The sequence below is a fragment of the Primulina tabacum genome, chromosome 18 (assembly GCF_025594145.1).
Source record: "Primulina tabacum isolate GXHZ01 chromosome 18, ASM2559414v2, whole genome shotgun sequence".
NCBI lineage: Eukaryota > Viridiplantae > Streptophyta > Magnoliopsida > Lamiales > Gesneriaceae > Primulina > Primulina tabacum.
The window spans coordinates 32,343,583-32,365,330 of record NC_134567.1 but is presented as its reverse complement, the minus strand read 5'-3'; the positions used below and the strand labels follow the sequence as shown (position 1 = coordinate 32,365,330).

At 35.3% G+C, this 21,748-nt stretch overlaps 2 protein-coding genes, 1 non-coding gene and 1 pseudogene across 3 annotated transcripts; 1 reads left to right on the top strand and 3 right to left on the bottom strand.

Annotated features, from left to right (window-relative positions):
• Nucleotides 1–7,681: 7,681 nt before the first annotated feature.
• On the bottom strand, nt 7,682–11,411 carry LOC142533574 (AP2-like ethylene-responsive transcription factor ANT). Its single transcript, XM_075640397.1, has 9 exons — nt 10,794–11,411; nt 10,134–10,686; nt 9,783–9,865; nt 9,606–9,614; nt 9,418–9,506; nt 9,273–9,346; nt 9,145–9,195; nt 8,916–8,992; nt 7,682–8,532 (listed from the first exon to the last, which is right to left on the bottom strand). Exons 1-9 carry the CDS (start codon nt 10,990–10,992, stop codon nt 7,901–7,903), a joined length of 1,767 nt encoding a protein of 588 aa, XP_075496512.1. The 5' UTR covers nt 10,993–11,411; the 3' UTR covers nt 7,682–7,900.
• A 1,911-nt stretch (nt 11,412–13,322) lies between these two features.
• LOC142533328 (uncharacterized) lies at nt 13,323–16,835 on the bottom strand. The gene is made up of 5 exons (XM_075640064.1): nt 16,435–16,835; nt 16,222–16,349; nt 15,976–16,088; nt 13,810–13,995; nt 13,323–13,527 (listed from the first exon to the last, which is right to left on the bottom strand). Exons 1-5 carry the CDS (start codon nt 16,770–16,772, stop codon nt 13,498–13,500), a joined length of 795 nt encoding a protein of 264 aa, XP_075496179.1. The 5' UTR covers nt 16,773–16,835; the 3' UTR covers nt 13,323–13,497.
• Nucleotides 16,836–17,542: 707 nt separating this feature from the next.
• On the top strand, nt 17,543–19,106 carry LOC142532519 (growth-regulating factor 6-like; annotated as a pseudogene).
• Nucleotides 19,107–21,124: 2,018 nt separating this feature from the next.
• LOC142534021 (small nucleolar RNA snoR8a) lies at nt 21,125–21,215 on the bottom strand. The gene has a single exon (XR_012816892.1). It is a non-coding gene; the product is annotated as a small nucleolar RNA snoR8a (small nucleolar RNA).
• Nucleotides 21,216–21,748: the final 533 nt, after the last annotated feature.

Here is a 21,748-nt window from a genome sequence, read left to right as displayed (position 1 = left end):
GACCGGCTGAGTACGTACGTCTATTGGGTGACAGTTTTATATGTATGGACTGTTTGATTGAACTTGACTTTGAAACAAGGGCATCCACGTTGGTTGGTTAATGGGTGTTCATAACACCCATTAATTTTCGCCCACATTCGCCCACCAATGTGGGCGCAAGAATTAATAATTTTGGCTGACATGGCAGCCAAGAAATTCATTAGAATGAACGGTGTTATTTCGAAATTTGCGACGGTTTTTCGTAAACCGTCGCAAAGTGAAAAGCGTCTGTTTTTTTTAAAAAAAGGTCGCTATTTGTGACGGTTTTTCAAAAATCGTCGCTAATTATCACCAACGGCTATTTTCAAACGGCAAAATTATGCACCAACGGCTATATTCGATTATCGTAATTCGTTTTCTTTGTATTTTTTGTTTTTTTTAAAGAGATTGTGTTGAATAATATTTTAAATAAAAGAGTCCAATTTTTTTTCATTTCTTAATAATATTTTAATGAATATTGGAATTAAGTTATTTTTAAAATAATAATACTATTTATTTTAGTAATATTTGTTGTAAAATTTTAAAAATATTATAAAGATATTGAAATATTAAAAATAAAAAAAAAAATGAGTAAGTGGACAGTGGGACCCATAAATAATGAAAGTTGAAATTAAATGAATGTGGGTGTGTGTTAATAATGAGGAAGTGTTAATGTAATGAATATGTGGCTCGTGGACCCCATCATTTTTTATGAGATGGAGAGTTATTAACATGGATTAATTCCGACGGATGCGGACGCCCTAAGGCGAAATGTTCAATAGGCGAAATGTGTATATATATATATATATATATATATATATATATATATATGTATATATATATATATGAATACACGTGGTGTAATATATATATATTTGTTGTGAAAAAGTAAAAATTTATGGTAAAAAGTAAAAATCTCAAACTCTCAAAATTTACCAAACTACACACTTTATAATATTTTTCTCTCTACTCAATTGTGATTTTCTTCACAAATGAGAGATCTATTTATAGGAAATCTTTACAAATAATCCAAAAATAAAATACATCATTACCTACATCATCACACACTAATTTTCAATATTTACAACTCTTATTTTCAACATTCAAATATTCAATACTCACATTTTAAATATATTTTTCAACACTCCCCCTTGTGATGATGATCATAATGATTGTCTTCATTACGTGTTTTTATACTGCCTCGTTAAAAACCTTACTAGGAAAAACCCATTGGGATAAAAACCATAGTAAGGGAAAAAGAGTGCAGTCACGTAAACTCCCCCTCATGTTGACACGAACAATTCTTCACAAATTTCGTAGATTGCGCATCCCAATATTATATATGTGCTTTCTGAATATTGACGTAGGAAGTGCCTTTGTGAAGAGATCTGATGAGTTTTCACTTGATTGAATGTGACGAACATCAATATATTTATTCTTCTCTAGCTCCTTAGTGAATGCGAAGAACTTGGGAGGAATATGTTTAGTTCTGTCGCTTTTTATGTATCCTTCTTTCATTTGAGCAACACATGCAGCATTATCTTCATATAGTATCACAGGCTTCTCATCAGATGATAATCCGCATGAAATTTGGATATGTTGGGTCATTGATTTTAACCACACACATTCACGACTTGCTTCATGTAGTGCAATAATCTCGGCATGATTTGATGAAGTTGTTACGAGCGTTTGTTTCTGAGAACGCCAAGATATTGCAGTGCCTCCACGAGTAAATACATATCCAGTTTGGGAACGTGCCTTGTGTGGATCAGATAAGTATCCAGCATCAGCATAACCAATTATACTTGGATTAGCATCTTTTGAATACAAAAGTCCCAAGTCTGTCGTTCCTCGTAGATAACGGAATATATGTTTAATTCCGTTCCAGTGTCTCTTTGTTGGATATGTGTTAAATCTTGCCAACAGATTCACGGCAAAAGATATATCAGGCCTTGTACAATTTGTAAGGTACATAAGGGCACCGATGGCACTTAGATATGGTACTTCTGGACCAAGAATATCTTCATCATCTTCACATGGACGGAATGGATCCTTTTCTATGTTTAATGATCTAACAACCATTGGAGTACTTAAAGGATTTGCTTTATCCATATTAAAACGTTTAAGGATCTTCTCTGTATAATTTGTCTGGTGAACAAACATTCCACATTCTTTTTGTTCAATTTGTAAACCCAGACAATACTTGGTTTTTCCAAGATCCTTCATTTCAAATTCTTCCTTCAAGTATGACACAACTTCTTGAATTTCTTTATTCGTTCCAATGATGTTTAAATCATCAACATATACAGCAATAATTACGCATCCGGATGTTGTTTTCTTAATGAAAACACAAGGGCATATTGAATTATTTACATATCCCTTTTTCATCAAGTGATCACTTAGTCGATTATACCACATTCGACCTGATTGCTTTAACCCATATAATGATCTTTGTAATTTCACAGAATAACATTCCCTGGGTTTTGAACTTTGTGCTTGAGGCATCTTAAATCCTTCAGGGATTTTCATATATATATTACTATCAAGTGATCCATATAAGTAAGCTGTAACAACATCCATAAGACGCATTTCTAAATTTTCAGATACCGCCAAGCTAATCAAATACCGAAACGTAATTGCATCCATCACAGGAGAATACGTTTCTTCATAATCAATTCCAGGCCTTTGAGAAAAACCTTGTGCAACAAGTCGAGCTTTATATCTTACTATTTCATTTTTCTCATTTCGCTTTCGAATAAAAACCCATTTGTATCCAACAGGTTTTACACCTTCAGGTGTAAGGACTATAGGTCCAAAAACATTACGTTTATTTAGCGAATTTAATTCAACCTGGATGGCATCTTTCCATTTTATCCAATCCTGCCGATTTTTACATTCACCAAAAGATTTTGGTTCATGATCTTCGTTATCATTTATGATGTCGATTGCCACATTATAAGAAAATATATCATCAATTTCATCTATATCTTTTCGGTTCCATATTTTTCCAGTATTAATATAATTGATAGAGATTTCATGATTCTCGTCAGTTTGTGGTTCTGACAGAACATTTTCATCATCATGTGTTTCTTCAGGAACACCATTCTCTATTTTGTGATCATCATGTGTTTCTTCAGAAACGTCATTCTTTATTTTGTGATCATCGTGTTTCTCTATGAATTTTCTTTTTCGAGGATTTTTATCCTTGGAACCGACTGGCCTTCCACGCTTCAGGCGTTTAATGACATCATGAGTATCTTCCATTTGTTTCTTTGGAATTTCAATTCGAGCAGGAGCATTTGCAGCATGTATATATGATTTAGTTACCCCTTTTGTGTCTGCAAATGCATCTGGTATTTGATTTGCTATTCTTTGCAAGTGTACAATTTGTTGTACATCTTTTTCACATTGTTTTGTTCTTGGATCCAAATGTAACAATGATGATACATACCATGTAATTTCTTTTTCGGTATGTTTCTGTTCTCCCCCTAACATTGGGAAGATTTCCTCATTAAAATGACAATCAGCAAAACGTGCTGTGAACACGTCGCCTGTCTGAGGTTCAAGATATCGAATGATTGATGGACTATCATAACCGATATAAATTCCAACCTTTCTTTGAGGTCCCATTTTCTTTCGTTGCGGTGGTGCAATAGGCACATACACCATACATCCAAAAATTCTCAGATGAGAAATGTCTGGTTCTTTACCAAATGCAAGCTGCAATGGGGAGTATTTATGATATGCACTTGGTCTGATGCGAATTAATGAAGCAGCGTGTAAAATTGCATGTCCCCATATAGAAATAGGGAGCTTTGTTTTCATAATCATTGGTCTAGCAATCATTTGCAGACGTTTAATCAATGATTCAGCCAATCCATTCTGTGTATGTACATGAGCAACATGATGCTCAACAATGATTCCCATAGACATACAATAATCATTGAAAGTTTGGGAAGTAAATTCACCAGCATTATCAAGTCTAATTTTCTTGATTGTATAATCGGGAAATTGATTCCTCAATTTTATTATTTGAGCAAGTAATCTTGCAAATGCAACATTTCGAGTTGATAATAAACATACATGTGACCATCTGCTGGAGGCATCAATCAATACCATAAAGTATCTGAATGGTCCACATGGTGGATGGATTGGTCCACAAATATCACCCTGAATACGTTCAAGAAACATTGGTGATTCAGTTTGGATTTTGACTGGTGATGGTCTTATAATAAGTTTTCCAAGAGAACATGCTTTACATTGAAACTTATTATTCTGAAAGATCTTCTGGTCTTTCAGTGGATGACCATGTGTATTTTCTATAATTCTTCGCATCATTGTTGAACCAGGATGTCCTAATCGATCATGCCAATTGGTTAATATCGAAGAATTATCAACTACCATGTTTGATTCAATGGGACTTATATGTGTATAATGCAATCCAGTAGGGAGCATTGGTAGTTTTTCAATCACATATTTCTTTCCTGATTTATATGTGATAAGACACATATATTTCTCATTCCCTTCATTCATTGTTTGAGTATCATACCCATGGGAATATATATCATTAAAACTCAACAAATTTCTTTTCGATTGTGGTGAATATAAAGCATCATTGATCAAAAATTTTGTACCATTAGGTAACAAAAATTGTGCTTTACCACATCCTTTAATCAAGTCTACAGGACCTGATATTGTATTCACCGTTGTTTTTGTTGGTTTTAGTTCCAAGAAATATCTTTTATCTCGGAGGATAGTGTGCGTTGTACCACTATCGGGTATGCAAACTTCAGCTTTGCTCATAGCATTTTCCATATTTGAACTTCAAAAAAATATGCAATGAAATAAATTACTTGCAATATATATTTAAATATAACACAAATCATAATTATACAATAAAACATTATTCTATGAATACATGAAAAATAGATTATTGTACATTTATATTCTACCATTATATTGTTCATTTTCAGAGAAATCGTTGAGAAAATCTGGAGCATCAATATTGTTCATTTCTATCCCACCAACATATTGATCATTTCCAGAGAAATCATTCATAAAATCACCAGCATCAAAATGAGTTGAATCACTCAAACGGTCACTGCGTTCAGTGAAGTTGGTCTCCTTTTCTTTCCCCTTTAATGATTCTTTATAAAGTTTACAAAGGTGCTCAGGGGCTCGACAAACTTTGGACCAATGTCCTGGAGTACCACATCTGTAACAAGAACTTTCATATCTTTTTGAGTGCTTCTCATTAACACTTGTATTCTCATGATGCCTTTTCTGTGGATGGTTTGGGACGTTCTTTTGAGATGAGTTATAAAAATAACTATCTCGATTATTTTCAAAACCACGGCCTTGACCACGACCACGGCCAATTCCACGTCCACGTCCACGTCCACGACCTCGACCTCGACCTCGACCAAAACCTTGTCTTTGAATTTGATTTTGGTTTCCAGGTTTAAATTCATTTTTACTTACAGCATTTACTTCTGGAAATGCTGTTGATCCAGTGGGTCGGGACTGATGATTTCTCATTAATAGCTCGTTGTTTTTTTCCGCCACAAGAAGACAGGCGATGAGTTCAGAATATCTCGCGAATCCACGTACTCTATATTGTTGCTGTAGAGTAATATTTGATGCATGAAACGTGGAAAATGTTTTTTCAAGCATCTCAGATTCTGTGACCTCATGTCCACAAAATTTTAATTGCGAGATTATTCTATACATCGCCGAATTGTAATCACTGACTTTTTTAAAGTCTTGGAATCTCAATGTATTCCATTCATCCCGGGCGGTCGGAAGTATAACTTCTCTTATATGTTCGAATCTTTCTTTTAATCCCTTCCACAAAGCCATGGGATTTTTTTCAGTCAGATATTCACATTTCAATCCATCGTCGAGATGTCGACGCAAAAATATCATGGCTCTTGCCTTTTCTTGTGACGTGCATATGCCATTTTCTTTAATGGTCTCGCTTAGACCCAATGACTCAAGATGCATTTCTACATCTAGAGTCCATGGCATATAATTCTTTCCCGTGATGTCGAGCGCAACAAATTCGAGCTTTGTTAAATTTGACATGGTGGTACTAAAAAATTACGATGCATTTTATTAGTTAATAATTATTGCAATACAAAGTAACGGATAAACAACAAGTACAAGTATTTGTAAAAATAAAGAAAACACACGAGGAGGATATTCTCCGATAAATAAAAGACTCGTGAGTATGATAACCAAAATAATTAAAAATATCCTTGAGAAAGCCATCTTCTTTTTTCTTCGAAAAATTTGATGATGAATAATTTTTAGAGAAGAAGAGAAAGTTGGAGTGATGGAATGTGTTTGTGAGATCATATTTATAGGGCAAAAACTAGCTGTTTTTTACCATTTATGACCGTTGGGGTACAAAAAAAATAAAGGTATGTATTTGTATAATTTTATGGTAAAAATATGATATATATAATATTAGACATGTTTAAATAATTATGTATATCATATCATAATATTATAATGAGTGTCATAATTTATTTTGTTTAAAAACCTTATAGGCTTTTATACTTGTCGTATCCCTTACCGGGAGTGTGGGATGTCGTCTTAACATCCTCCCAGGATTTATAACAAGTTTATGAAAAATTTATTTTTATTATTTCTAATAATAACATTATATTGTATATTAAATAAATACACAATAAATAAATAACAATAAAATAAATATAATTATTTTTGTTACCTTTTTCTTCTGTTTGGAGCTTGGAAAAGTATGTAGGACTTTTAGAGCTTCGTGCTGATAACGTGTTGTGAAAAAGTAAAAATTTATGGTAAAAAGTAAAAATCTCAAACTCTCAAAATTTACCAAACTACACACTTTATAATATTTTTCTCTCTACTCAATTGTGATTTTCTTCACAAATGAGAGATCTATTTATAGGAAATCTTTACAAATAATCCAAAAATAAAATACATCATTACCTACATCATCACACACTAATTTTCAATATTTACAACTCTTATTTTCAACATTCAAATATTCAACATTCAAATATTCAATACTCACATTTTAAATATATTTTTCAACAATATTCATGATCAAAATATGGCTTTAAAGTGGCATCAATATCTGAAACATAATAGATTCTTAAAACAGGAGACAAAGCATCAGTAATAATGCCCCATAAATCCAAAAGCGATGCATGCCAACTAAAGTCCCCTTATCAAAAAATCTCCTTCCACTCCTTTTTGAATTATGGGAGGGAACGTCTCTTGCCTTTCGGTAAAGCCAGTTAGGATATATTTTGTTTTCTTCTTCTTCTTCTTCTTCGTTTTCTTTCCCCTAAAAAAAACATGTTTAGATTTTACAGTTATAATATTTTGTCAAAAATAAAATATATAACTTACACGAGAAATTTATCCAACATCATCCATACCTTCATAGTTCCACTACTGTGATAAAAAGTGCTGAGGGAATGATAGTGTAATGTAAATTAAGGAACAGATTGAAATGTAAAATCTTGATATTTTGGTCAAAGCATTAAGCTTATTCTTGCATTATTGGCGCAACATCAGCTGGTTTTTTTTGTGCTTGACATGAACTAATGTTAATAATAATAATATAAACAGATTCACACATACAGGAATTAATCATGAATTTCCCTTACAATCATAGTAAACATTCCCTCCATTTGGCAAAATCTTGTTCCCATTAGCAAAAAGCTTTTTTTGAGTTCGGAAAAGTTTCCAAAACTCTTCAATTCACATACACCTAACTGGTTCCACCTTCTGTCCATTACAAGAAAAGCTACGAAATTCCATTTTCGTCTTTCATTTCATCATTCAAGACAATGCAATAAAAAAAACTCTTCCCAAGTACACCGCCAGAACATTACATTCGTGCATCGTCCCACGACGCAAAAACAGGCAACTGAGCCATAGTGAGTGGCACGGGCCTCAGCGGTGCAGTTGGGATCCAGGAATTGATCTTGCTTGAACCCAAATTTGCAAACACCATAGGGGTTAGTTTTCTGTCTGGGCTGGCCTCCCTTGAGCTGCTAAGACTCGTGACTAGAGAAGATGGATTCAACAAGTGTTGAATCACATGAGTACCCGATTCATCCACCATCGAGTGGCTAGAGTCAATGCATATCAGATCATGCAGACCGAACGAGAATGGAGAATTTTGATAGTTCCCTATGTTCATGGTTCTCTCATGATTCGGTTCTGTTGTTGGATTTCCTTTACTGTGCAGCACGATTTTCCAATCAGGGACGTTTCCTACGCTTTTGACTTGGGCACATTCCGCGTTGCCTGGAACGACCGTGTTGTACTCAATGGCCGGCACCTCTGCATTAGGCTCCCTGTCATTGTTTCGCCTTGCTATCTCTCCGGTAGGCAATGTGTTACTCGCCATGATTTTCTCCACAGCGTACCGAGATATATCAAAGTTAGTGACAGCATTTGCGCCGCGGAATTTTATTGCAGCAATATCATAAGCTTCAGCAGCTTCTTCTTGAGTACCTGCATTACAGATTGAGTGAAATTTTTATTTACTCAAACTCCAATTATAATAAAAATAATCACATAGATAGAGACTATTAATTTATCATCTTTACCATGTTCTCTCATACAAACAGCCTTGAGAAAAGTTATAGTTTGAGTGTCACTCAGAGTCAAAGTTGCTGTATGATCAGCCTTATAAAAGCATACACCGATAAAGGAGAAGCATGAAAGCAAATAAAGACACAAAACCGAATCCAATAGATCCTTAATAATGCCGGAATCTAGCGACTAGCAGTACAAACAATAGTTCATATATATTTCCACCTTACGTATAGAACTGAAATAAAATCACGCCATAATAAAAATTTTATATGCCGAAAAATGTGAAAATATCAACTTACTGAAAGTTCCTAGATAGAGGTCTTTGTTACCGGCAACTCGACCAATCCTAGCTTGCCACCTGCCATGCTGATGATGCCTGTTGGCAAACACAAACCTCACGCCTTCATTTACATAATCCTCAAAACTATAAAGATGATAAAAACACAATCTTTTTACTTCACACCGAGGCTTTCAATATGCACTGATTGTCATAATCGAGTCATTATATATAATAAAAATGAAATCAACCTTGTGACGCCTCTGTACATAGAAGCACCTCTTGAAAATCCACTACTCCTCCTGAAAATGAAACAAGATATAATAGTATCGCAACCAAACTTGAGGATCGAGACTAATAAAGGCGTCAATGAATTCACCTTCTTAAGTGAGCGACTTGCTCTTGCCGAGTCATGTTTTTCATCTCCTCGAGTTCATGATGGTAGTTTTCCAACTGTAACAACAGCAATAACATAACTCCGGAGACACACATATCCTATAACTGAAACACAAATTGATATATACCGGAAAGTTGATGTGGGTTGAAGCACCCCAATACTTAAGAGCAGCAAGATCATAAGCTCTTGCAGCTTTCTCTTCCATATCATATCCTCCTAAAATTTCATTATCAATAGCAGATTATGAATTAAGTATATCTATACAAATTCACACATTATACCAATGCTTTTTTTCTTAGAGTAGGATATCCGTACCAAGATAAACTGAGATGACGCAATTTGATGGAAACAGCATAGCCAGACCAAAGAGAGGGAATCCGATCAAAAATAAAAGGCGTTTAAAATTGAAAATGAAGCAAAGTTAGAAGTCAAAATTCATCAGTTTAATAAAATTAGTGGAAAAGGCCATCGGTTTCTTGTCTTTGTAAGTACCTTGCCTTCCTTTTCTGGTTTGCCCCTCTTTCTTGCAGCTGTTATCCCACAAATGAGCTTCATATCGACCTGTCCACCTATGCCTTTGAGCATAAACATATCATGGAAAAAATAAAATTTCAAATAAAGTAGAGAAGCAGACCAGACGACACTAAATATTCAATAGAAATCAAACCAAATCTGGAAAATAGAGGTGGAGGGAGGAAGAAACGAAAAAAGATAAATAAAAAGAAGTTCGAGAAATGCAAGAAATACGATACTTTAAAACTTTTAACATTAAGAAAAGGCAGCAACTACTACTAACACTGTAATGATGATACTGCAAGGTCAAAGAAAGAAACATAAACTCACCTTGTCACACCTCTGTACTGTGAAGTCCTCTGTCCAAATGTATCAATAGATTTCCTGTGAACTGTTTGCTTCTGAGGTATTTTCTCAAGCCCTCTCTTCTTAGTTTCCACGGTTACACCCTCATTAGTTTCAGTGGGTGAAATGTACCTTGAAGCAGTAACACAGCTTGACTGGGAACCAGGACTCATGGATAAAGTTAAGGATTGTAAATTTCCACATTCCATCACAACCCTATCATTAACCAAATCATCATTATTGCTGTTATTGACCTGATTCTCATGTACTTGATTTTGATCCATCCATGTTTTCAAACATGGAATTACATCCTCAAGAATATTGGGCTGCTCCTCAGTCGTTTGGTACATGGTGGTGCACTTAAGGCCAGAATAGAAATGATTCTGCTGTCTATAAGGTTCTTGATTGTAAAATGCGCTGTCTAGGCTTAAAACCATGGCATCCCTTTGAGGAGAGGCGGTGGAGCCATATTGATGATTCGCCATCATTGCACCCCCCAATAAGTTTTCAAGTTTTGGAGAAGAATTAGGCACCATAGCTGCACCAGTCAGCACAAAAGAAGAGAGAAAAACCCATGATTCACTACAAAGCATCTATTTAAGCCGAAAACTAAATCTCAAACAAGACAGAGATCTAGAAACTGACCTCCGGATTGTGATCTAGAAAGAGCTTCCATAATGCAAAGAGAGCCATCAGATTTGAGTGGCATTACTGACAATGGGGAGTGAAAGACACCATTTTCAGCTACACCATAACACAGTGCAGAATTGTGAAGGTGAGAAGAAGAAAGACAGAAGCTTGCTGTTGCAACCCCATTAGTGGTATTGTTAGCCTCCATTCTCATGTCGGGTGCCAGAGAAAATCCTAACCAGTTACTATTGCTGCCATTGCTGTCGTTTTTCAAAGGCTTTATCTTCTACTTTACACACACACACACATATATATTTCAAGTTCTTGAAGACAAGGATCGAGTCAATCATTGGGCGAACATAGAGCAATCATTTCAATAACCTTCTGTTAAGCCAAAAATATAAAAATTGAATCTTTCATTGGACGAAGAGAAAATAAGAGAGAAGACCACAAGATTTAGCAAACAAATTTTTATTTTGTTATCAATCCACGAAAAAATAAATAAATTCCTGGTCCCTTTAATCTAAACAAAAGGAATGAAGTTGAGCAAGCAACATATGCTGGGAAATGAGTAGCATTCCTCTCTGCGTTCTATGGGGATCTGTGTACATATTTTTATATATACATACTCCAAAAGCAAAGTGGTAGAATACAGAATACACACACTCGCCACTCTTTTTATATATATATATATATTTAAAGTATATATTTGGTTATTAAATTCTTAAAACCCACGATGTGATTTAAAACATTCGTTAATCCAACATTGGATCGTTTATAACTGAATCTAACATTTCTGTCGTCTTTTTAGTTTTCGTTTGTTGTTAAATTTTCCTTTCCTTAATAAGTGCCTTATTATTTCAAAACTCTCAAACTTGGAAAAATTATGTAATAAAAATTAAAATACAATTTATATGCGAATGTCTTAAATGATCCTTAAATATAATTTTTCTTTATTATTTTATTCAATTCTTTTAATGACTAAATTTGAAGTGTGTTGGAAGACTTTTTGTATTTCAGGTAATAAATAAAAACATTTATACAATGGGCAAATTGTTGTGGTCAATCTAATGTTCAGGAATGGTAAAAAGAAAAAAGAAACAAGAGAGAGGACATTTTTGCTTTTTATAAAAGTAGTTAGATTTGACGGACAGGATCTGTAGTTCTGCCAGCCCACTTCATGCTCCACAGCCTTTTCTTTTTCTGTACCATTTTTTACACACACACACATATATATATATATATATATAATATCGTTTGTACGAGCCCCCATGTTTAATATGTTAAATATTAAAATTCATATTAAGACTATAGAATTGATGGGGGTGTGGTATAATGTATCTTTATTCAAGTTAATTAAATTTGTCTTAGTTTATCGCTACAAGTGATAAAACTTAAACTAGACTCTGCAAGGCAGTTCTCATTTTAAATTTTGAGTTTGGATTTGAACACCTCCGGAGTTTGTTCGTGACGTTAATTACGACCCACAAAATTTGTTAGTTGTAGACCTTTGATGCTCTCAAATTGGGCAAAGCTTATTTCTTCAATAATAATATGTTCCAGTATTATTAGTCAACACCTGCTTACAGACAAAAGGTAGAAGTGGGTCTGTTTGTGCTCCATCAATAAAATCATAACGCCATTAGAGATAATAATATATAATCCTTTTTTCATATGATTTAATTATTTTAATTTCCACCTTATCTCATACATCACTTTTATTTGCCAATATATATATATATATATATATATATATATATATTCTTCGTGCGGGTAGGTTGTTTGCATGAGAAGTGCATGTAAGTTTTTAATTATTTGGAGACAGATTTTCAAATGTCAATGATTTGGTTTGAATCTCGAATGAAATAAAGTTTTTGGGAGGGACAAGAAAGCAAAGTGCTACAAACACTTTTTTTTCCCCATTTTATGTGGCAATGATTGAGTGAACCCGCCAATTAATTTTAAGAATCAAATGCTGTACAGTACGTCTAACCAAATCATTGTTGCATGCTCGTGGTCTATCTATAATATATATTTTGAAAAATAAAAAAATAATGTAGATGATTTCACTATATATATTATTTTAATTAAGAAATTGCATGAGACAGTGTAATGGCAAAAATGAGTACATATATATTGTGGTCTTAAAATTTTCTGGTGGTTTGTACATGAAAGTAAAAAGGACAGGGATGGAGACAAGTATTTACTGTCATGGATCAGAATTTACTGTCATTTTATTATTTGCTTATCTGTACATAAACGAAATAAACATTATTATAAAAATTCTGTTAATATCTTTTTTGGGATTGCTAGATGCTGATAAATTTCGTCATGTACCAAAATGGTTTTGAGTAATATTATAAATTATTAATGAATTCCTTCTCACCATCAAAATTAGAAATTAAAAAAAACCGGTCATTTCATTTTCAATAAAATGTATAATTGGAATCAAACGAATTTACTGCAATTTAAATTGATTTAAAATTGACATTTAGGGTGGGTTATAACCTAAATGGGTCATAACTAAATTATATGAATATCATATGGGTAATAGCTTATTGAAAATCATCTTTCCCATTTTTATGTCCATGGATACACATGATAACAACGAGGAGATACCATATATTACATAATTTCTACCAACAACAGAAGGATTTACATGTACATCCTCACCTTCGTAGAAAAACAAAGGCGGTCTACTTTGGCCAGACAAAATCGCTCACCATCTTCTCACCAACGACGTAAGAAGCTGCAACATAACAAACATAGTATCCATCAAGAACCCGCAGTTACATGATCTTAAGCTCATACATATTCAAAAGCCTGTGAAATCGACCTAACAAAACATGGATCCACAGCCTAAACTTTTAAAGCTCATCACCGCGAAAGATTAATAAATAAACTCTAGCTCCAATAAGAAACCAAAATGTCTTATCTCACAAAAACTCGAGCATTTTAAACACAAAGAGCAAAGAGAATATCTGATGCAGTAACTTGTGCAGCTCGTTATGAGGTCAAAAGGCTCATGTACCTCAAACAATTCAAATGGATTGCCGCGCTTGTATGCACCATCTTTCTTGCCATTGTTAGCAGGGAAAATGCTAAACAACAATGTTCGCCATCCAATCAGTAACACAGCAGTGCTGCCCATGGTGACTAAAATGAAATTGGTCGGTGGTGTGTGGCCTATAGAGGCCGCACGAATGATTAACCCCAACTGCAGTGTATGAGGAGATCCAGTTAAATGCAAACATAATTTTATAAAGACTGCCACACACACGAGAGTAGGTGAAGGGACAGTTGCTAAATTGTTCTCCGAAAATTCAATATCAAAGTTTGGTTTGTCAAAAACCATGAAAAACCAGTATGACACTACGGAAACTGCTATATAGGCTATAGCAAACATAAAAAAACATGAAACTACCCAGAATCATAATATTCAGAAGTATAATTCCATTTCCCAAGTAGAATCTTCAATTCCGTCGTAAGACTTGGAATGCAAAAAGAACAATGAACAAATAGATTCAAAACGTCTGATGGAATAGTCCGTCATGTGCTTGGTGCTTGGTTTGAGTACAATTGACTTAGGAATTAAAATCAGTTTAGATCCGAACAGATCATGGTATCTGAAATGAGAGCAAACCACCCTAAATACTTGTCTTGATCGATATTATGAAAAGGAGATTGGGCGAGTTCATCATAATTATTGACATGGTCAAAATCTAGCTAGAGCCCTTGCTAAACTTAAATCAGGATAAAAAAAAGAAACCAGTTTTGCCAATGGTTTGCATTGCATTCCAGTCATTCAAATAGAATATATTCCTACTAGACTTATTCTCAATATTACAAGCGACTCAACTGTTGACAAATAACTTGGAATTGAGACAATCAAAAAGGCATCTCCACAGCATGAAATAATCTTCACATGCATCTTATTGTTGAATAAGATGCACTCCAAATATATTTACAATAGTCAAACTCAATAGCTTCCATAAAATATAGATGAAAGATGATGGTTTTTCATCATTAAGAAAAAAGTGCAGAACACCAGAAGGAGAGAATTTCATACATTCACTTTTGGGGAAACGAGAAGGGAAGATTCACACCATAAGTTATTCACCACATTCCAAAGTCAAATTTAATCTCCGAATATAAAGTATCATTAAGGTAGGAAATGCGGCATTTTCTAGTCTCTCAAAGCGGAAACAGAGTTATTCGTATGAGCATATCTCAAAATACAAATGTGTAACATGAAAAATGGGATTTAATTTAATGAGAGTAGTCCGGAGAAAAGAATTTGATAAATAGTTCACTTTTAGGTTAACATGAGGCACTCAAAAACGGAAACAATGTCATATTTTTTACCCATGAACCAACAATCAAATCAAATGAAACTTCAAGCACGTAAAATGTTGAAAAAATGGTCTTAATTTCTCAAGGGGTTGAGCAATGGGATAAAAACTTTCAAGAGTCAGTTTTCAACGAAATAACATGCGGACTTCAAAATCAAAAAGGAAGACACACAATTTGACCATGGACTAAGCTATTGAGTGAAGAAATGAACTCATATCATGACTTGAAACCAATGCTTTGATGGTCTGCAATCAAAAGGATTTAAAAATAAGGATGTGAATGCAGAACTATGAACATGCTGAATATATTCTATTTAAAACCGTGCGCTCATGCTGTTCTTCTAATATGTCATGAGCCACACTGTTCTAAGGACCTCGTGTAAGGGCTATATTTAGTCACATAACCACAATTTCATGAGCAAGGAACCTAATCCTTCATTTGTGCACACTCCTACTGTAATTAATGAATTTTGTTTCTTGTCGAAACAAAACCATGTCATGAAATAAAAGCATCAGAAAAGCAATTGTTACCGTAAACAAAAGAAACTCTGCTCCATCCTCATATGGTTATAACTTGGATCAGTATTTTCAATTAAATTTCAAGAGTTTAGAATGACAAATCATTTCTATCTTTTATTCTATTGCAACTATGCCTTCCACAAATCAACTTTGCTTTACAAGTATATCAAAATCAGTACCGTGACTCCTTGGAGAACGCGGAAAAGTAGGAAACAGAATCGTCACAAATCTTAAAATTGCAAGCAAGAAATCAAATGAATTCGCTTATTCCGTGCAAAGGAAGAAACCAAATTGGAAAACATCATGAAAGGCACAAGCATACATACCGGTATGCCAACAGCCCAGGACTTGGCAGCTGCAAAAACAGCCTTAAACAAACCATTCATTCCTCGGCCATCCTCCTCGTATCCGCCAAGAAAATAAGCACTCAAAAACCACCCTATCATCATAAAAAAAGAAAAGAAATGCCAAGCATTTTCTAAAACTCGTTTTTCTAATCGCATGTGCGTATGTGGCTTTCTCCAAACAAACACCAGATATAATACTGTCATGGCCGAGGAAAATTAACTAACCAGCAATGAAAGGATCCGCCGTTTTGAAGGTTTCAAAATCTAAAACAGAGAATCCATGACTATATCTTCCGATTGCAGAGAACAAAAGCAGCGCCGCCACATCACCCCCAGCCAAAACAGTGACGAGACTAGAAATTTTCAAATGCAATTCATCAAAAGAAACAAAAAAAACGGATGCAAATCGGGAAAAAAATTACATCAACATCAACGTACCCCCATTTAGCAAGCAGGGAAAAAGAATTTGGTTTTTCGAACTGAATAACACCTTCAAGTGGGACATTTTCCGGACCCACCAGGGAGATAGAGCTAGGGCCTTGGTCGTTTACAGGAATGGTGGTAGAGGAGGCCGGCTTAGTGGCAGCACCACCGCTAGAAGACTCGGCGGCATTAGCGAGGGTCAGGGGCTTGAGGCGGCGCGAAACAGAGAAATTGCGGCCGTGTTTGGAGAAAAGAGGCGGTACTGGGTTAGCGAATTGAAGGGAGGATTGATGTGTGGAGGAAAGCAACGCTCCACCGCGGCCACCGGCTGCCTGGCTAAGCAGAGGCACCATAGGATTCTACGGTTGTGGTAGAAAACGATATCCAGATTTGAATTTTCCAAAGCTTTAGTTTTTAATATAATATATATATTACATAAACATTTCCTTCCTAACGCATATGCAGTGAATGAGAGGAAGCTAAAATTTTAAGCAAAATAAAATAATTATTATTCTTTAATAATTGTAATAGAAACATGAAACTGTGTGTTTAGTTTGATATAACAAAGAAAATGAGAGGAAAAAAATTTATTTAGGCTAAAAAACCACTTAGCTAAGCATCAAGTGATCGATCACTCGCCTATCATTTTTTTAAATTTTCGATGATTAGACATTTTAAGTAAACAATAATTTAAATTAAATTATTTTATGCATAATGACCCACAAAGCATATAAGGCGTATATAGTCCATAGCATTTAATTTGTCGTGTTTTTTCAAGGCGTGCTTCCATCCACGCCTCGGGGGTTTTTTTTTTTAATTAAATAATTAAAACCCTGTGCCACAGTGCCAGTATTATTGATACGGCACGCTTACTAGCTATACTTGTCAACATTTGACTCGCGGTTGTCTAAGCAATAAAAGGCCGGTCAAGCTAACTAATTTCAGAGGTGTCCTCGATTTTTGGGCAGGATCTATCTTCTCATCTGCCGTGTAAAAATTTCGAATATGCGCAGAGAATTTAACTGATTGCTCCACTCGAATTTGCTCAAAAATAACAACAGCCGATGTATGCCGCGTTGCTTCGCTTGAGAAAGAAACTGAAAAGCTGGTAGTTCAAAACAAAATGCATCGGAAACAGAGGGCTCATATCAATTGGTTAGCTCATGGGATGGTAACACACAGCTTTTTCACTCTTTTGCTTTTGATAGAAAAAAAAAGGATCAACCACATTAAAGAGCTTCAAACAGCCAACGGATTAGTCGTGGAATGGGATCTGTGGATGCGGCTGTCTTGTGCTTAGAGCCTGTATGGAACAGTGAGATGGGGTGCCTTTCATCTTGTATTCCCTAACACTGATCTTGAGCCGGGGAGATGCCGCATGACAGATGGAAAGAAATGGCGACGCTCTAAGGATGCAGTGACTGATCAGAAATGCTGTGAGCGACATATGAACAGAGGCCGCCATAGTTCAAGAAAGCCCGTGGAAGGTCAATCCGGCCATTCCGCCTCCGAGTATCACTAACACGAATGTCAAGCCGACACCAATCACTTCCTGCTGCTTCGGCGTCTGTGGTGCCTGCCGGTGATGTATCCAACAGCCTTGGTCTCTCACATCGCCAGCTCAATAACCAGCAGGTCGTTGTATCCGATGCCAACAGGTAAATTAAGCAGCATTCTATAGCTCTGCCGTGAGTGTGCTTGAGTTCGGTTGTGGCGGGTAAATAGTTTCAAAGTTTTAAGTTGAACTCTTTTTTATGTCAGCACGTGTATATGCACTCTGGAACTGAAATAACACTGAACACTGGCGTAAAGTATTATGTAAAGGCCTTTTTTTGTGTCTGTGTTTCTTGTATTTATATTGAACCGCCTTTTTTTTTTTTCCTTTTTACAAGTCTTCCAAACATGGATGATGTCGGTGGGGTGTATCAACAACATATGGCGATTCTCTCCTTGGCGTCTTCAGGAAAAGGTCTCCAAGAAAATCACTGCTCCATATCCCAAATGCAGAGTGCATATGATGATGAATCTTGTCACCCGGAGTTTGGATTAATAGGTTTTGAATCTTTAATCTTGCAGAAAATACAGTGATACTGACGTCAAGTGTCGTCAACAATGACAATGATGACCCACAGCATTCTCTCCGGCAGTTCGTGGATGAGTGGCCGAAAACCAAGTTGGCTGAACAACGCTCGGCTGTTCCATGGCTCGAATCTGATCCACAGCCAGACAGAACACAGCTCTCGATTTTTATCCCAGTCGTTACTTCAACCTTGATGCCTCGATCATCTCCCACAACCGACAAACTTGAATCCTCTCAATTAACGTTATCAAGAGAACATAAAGCAATCCAAATGGGCTTGGGTGTTGGCTTGATACCTGGTGAAAAAAACCGAAGAGAAACAAATTGGATTCCGATTTCTTGGGAACCTTCGATTGGAGGTCCTCTTGGAGAGGTTTTGCACAACACAAATAACATCTCGATCGAGTGCAAGAACAATAAAGCACTCAATTTAATGGAAGTCTGGGATAATAGCTCTCAATTGGCATCATCCCCTACCGGAGTTTTGTAGAGGGGTGCATTCGGTTCACTTTCCAACAGCAGTGCTGGGAGTAGCCCACAGGCCGAGACCAACAAAACCCTCGCTGGAGCAAGTCTGAGAGATGTAACAAATCCAGTGAAAGCGTAAAGTGATCGAGTCTTGGAACAAAGTTTGCATGTAAATTAATTTTTGCTTGTTTTGATGGTTTGTTGTTGAATCTTGATGCCAGACGTTATTTAACGTGTACTGAATTTGGTTCCATAGGTGTCATTTTAAACTTATGTCCACTCACTGGTAAAAAAATGAATTATGTTTGATGGATTGCGTACATCATCATTTTTCTTCAGGTTGGTTGAGAGAAATCATGTTAGGTGGTCGGGGTATAGGATCTTCATTTCTGGCGAAGTTTGTATTACTTTTATATAATATAGAAACACCAATAGTTAAACAAATCAACCGATTTTTCTGCATAAACCAAAATATCGTTATATATTATTCTACTTAATTAATCTACACAAAAATCAACAGATTAACTAGCGCAAAACTTAATCGGAAATTAATTAGCGCTCTCGCTAGCATTGGTCGGTGTTGCTTTCTGCGGCAAAAGCAGCTGCTACAAGTGATCTTGGCATGAAAGCAGAGAACAGGATACTTCGAACACCATTTACAGCAAAAAGTGACCTTACGAGAGCATAGACTCTACAAAATCCAAAAAAAATCTAGTCAAATTATACTAAGAACCATGAGTAGTAATCAAGCCCAAAATAGTTCAATTTTCAAGATTCAATAAAAATTTAGGGCGGCCAACTTCGAAAATTTAACTCAAATCTGGACACGAATAGTTAATAAACAGCAAATATCCTGCTCTATTGTCCCATAGTCGTATTATTAAGAATTCTACCTAGTAAAAAGTGCGATAGTTTGTGTTTAACCAGCAGATATCCAGACCAGTTGCGCACTGAATTTAAGCTGGGCCGGAGTAAATCCCACCAGCTGCAAAGTCTTGGAACTAGTTGAAAAAAAGCGATTGAGCAGGGATTCTCTACTTTCCAGGTAAAAATTAGGGACCACAGTACGAAATAAAAATAATCCTTCACATGTTGGGAGTATTAAGCAAAGCACCTCAAAATTGGTGATTAAACCATAATGATCTCACATTACGGTATAACTATATCAGTTAACTATTAAAACTCAAATTGGGTTGGCATATATTGACACCATGGAGAGAAGGAAAAGTGATATAATCCAGGGCAGACAATGCAAAGAGACACCCTTTGTTGAAATGACATTATGACTCAACAATAAGGACTTTGGAGGTGTGCGTAACCCACATTTCTAGCAGTACTTAGTCAAATTGGGCTTTAAACACCACCAAAACTTGATATGAGGAGTGGCCAAATATGCATAGCAAATGTGCTATGCTGTTTTACAAAACCAACTCCGTCTAATTAAAATTTTTCATTAAAAAAAAAACTACAAAATAACAGAATCCATTCCAGGTGCGAGGTAGAAATAAAAGCAAGCACGCTGAAGATCTTTTAAACCAATCGATTAGTTGAACAAAACACCTCTCTTGGTAAGATAAAATAGGTCGCAACTGATATAATATAATTCAATCATTGTACATGCATAACTGCAATCACCTAAACTCAATCCCAGATTCAAATTTCTGGAGCATTTCAAAGTAAAATTGTATCAAAAAAATTGAAGTGGTTCATTTCATTAACAAGACCCAATTTTTTATTATGTAATAGGTGAAGAGGCGCATTACTTAAAAACTACAATGGCACTTAATGAGCTTTTTTAGGGTCTACTTTCATCCACCGCTTTCTCATGTAAATTCCCTTTGGATGGGCTTATCAGGGAGTAGAAAATTTGGAATCTTCCATACAAATCCACTAATTTATCTGAAAAACTTATATATACAGAAAGTAGAAATCCCTTGTCCGCACGTATTTTTCCTACCACAACAATGGATTTTCTCAAACCAAAACCTCTTATCCAAAGGTTTCAATCTCGTTTTCAACAGCATTATGTTCACAATCACCATTTTGATTGTCAATTTTGACGCACCGTATTAAAGGGAACAACAAAACACACCGACAAAACACACATAATATTCAAAAAATAAACGAAATATATAGAAAACAGAGATATAAAAAGGTGGTAGCTCCTATTCTATGGGTGTAAAAGAGTCTGTCAAGCTGTGGCAACAGCATTCAGAACGAGGAATTACTTTATAATCATCGCTACTCACCCTTGTTTACATCTCCAACATTTAAATAAAAAAAATTAAATCCGAAAGAAAATTAAATCCCGTCAAACAAAAAACCGAAATTGGAGAAGCAAGAGGGAGCAATCGAGCATAAAACAAGCTCATACACTTACACAACGATGCTAAAAAGAGGCGACGATTAGTTGATTTTATAGAGGGAGAGGGAGCGGTGTATCTCAAAAACCCTAAACAAAAAATCCAATTTAGTTTGGACCGTTTTACAAGATTCGTGTAACAATGACAAATATGCGCTTAAAATAATAATAAAATGCTTTCCGATCTAATATAAGCCCGAAAATGACCATTATCACTATCAATATTTAAAAAAATAAATATTAAGTTTAACCTCTACTTTTAAATCAACAACAAATAATATATGATGTGATAACTTGCATCTCGTCCCTTGCGGAAATACTCGAGAGAGGTACCAAGATCATCCACATTTGTTAAAATGAATTCGAAACTCAACGTAACAAAATTATCTTGACAATAACTTAGAAGAGTGTTTGAGCTT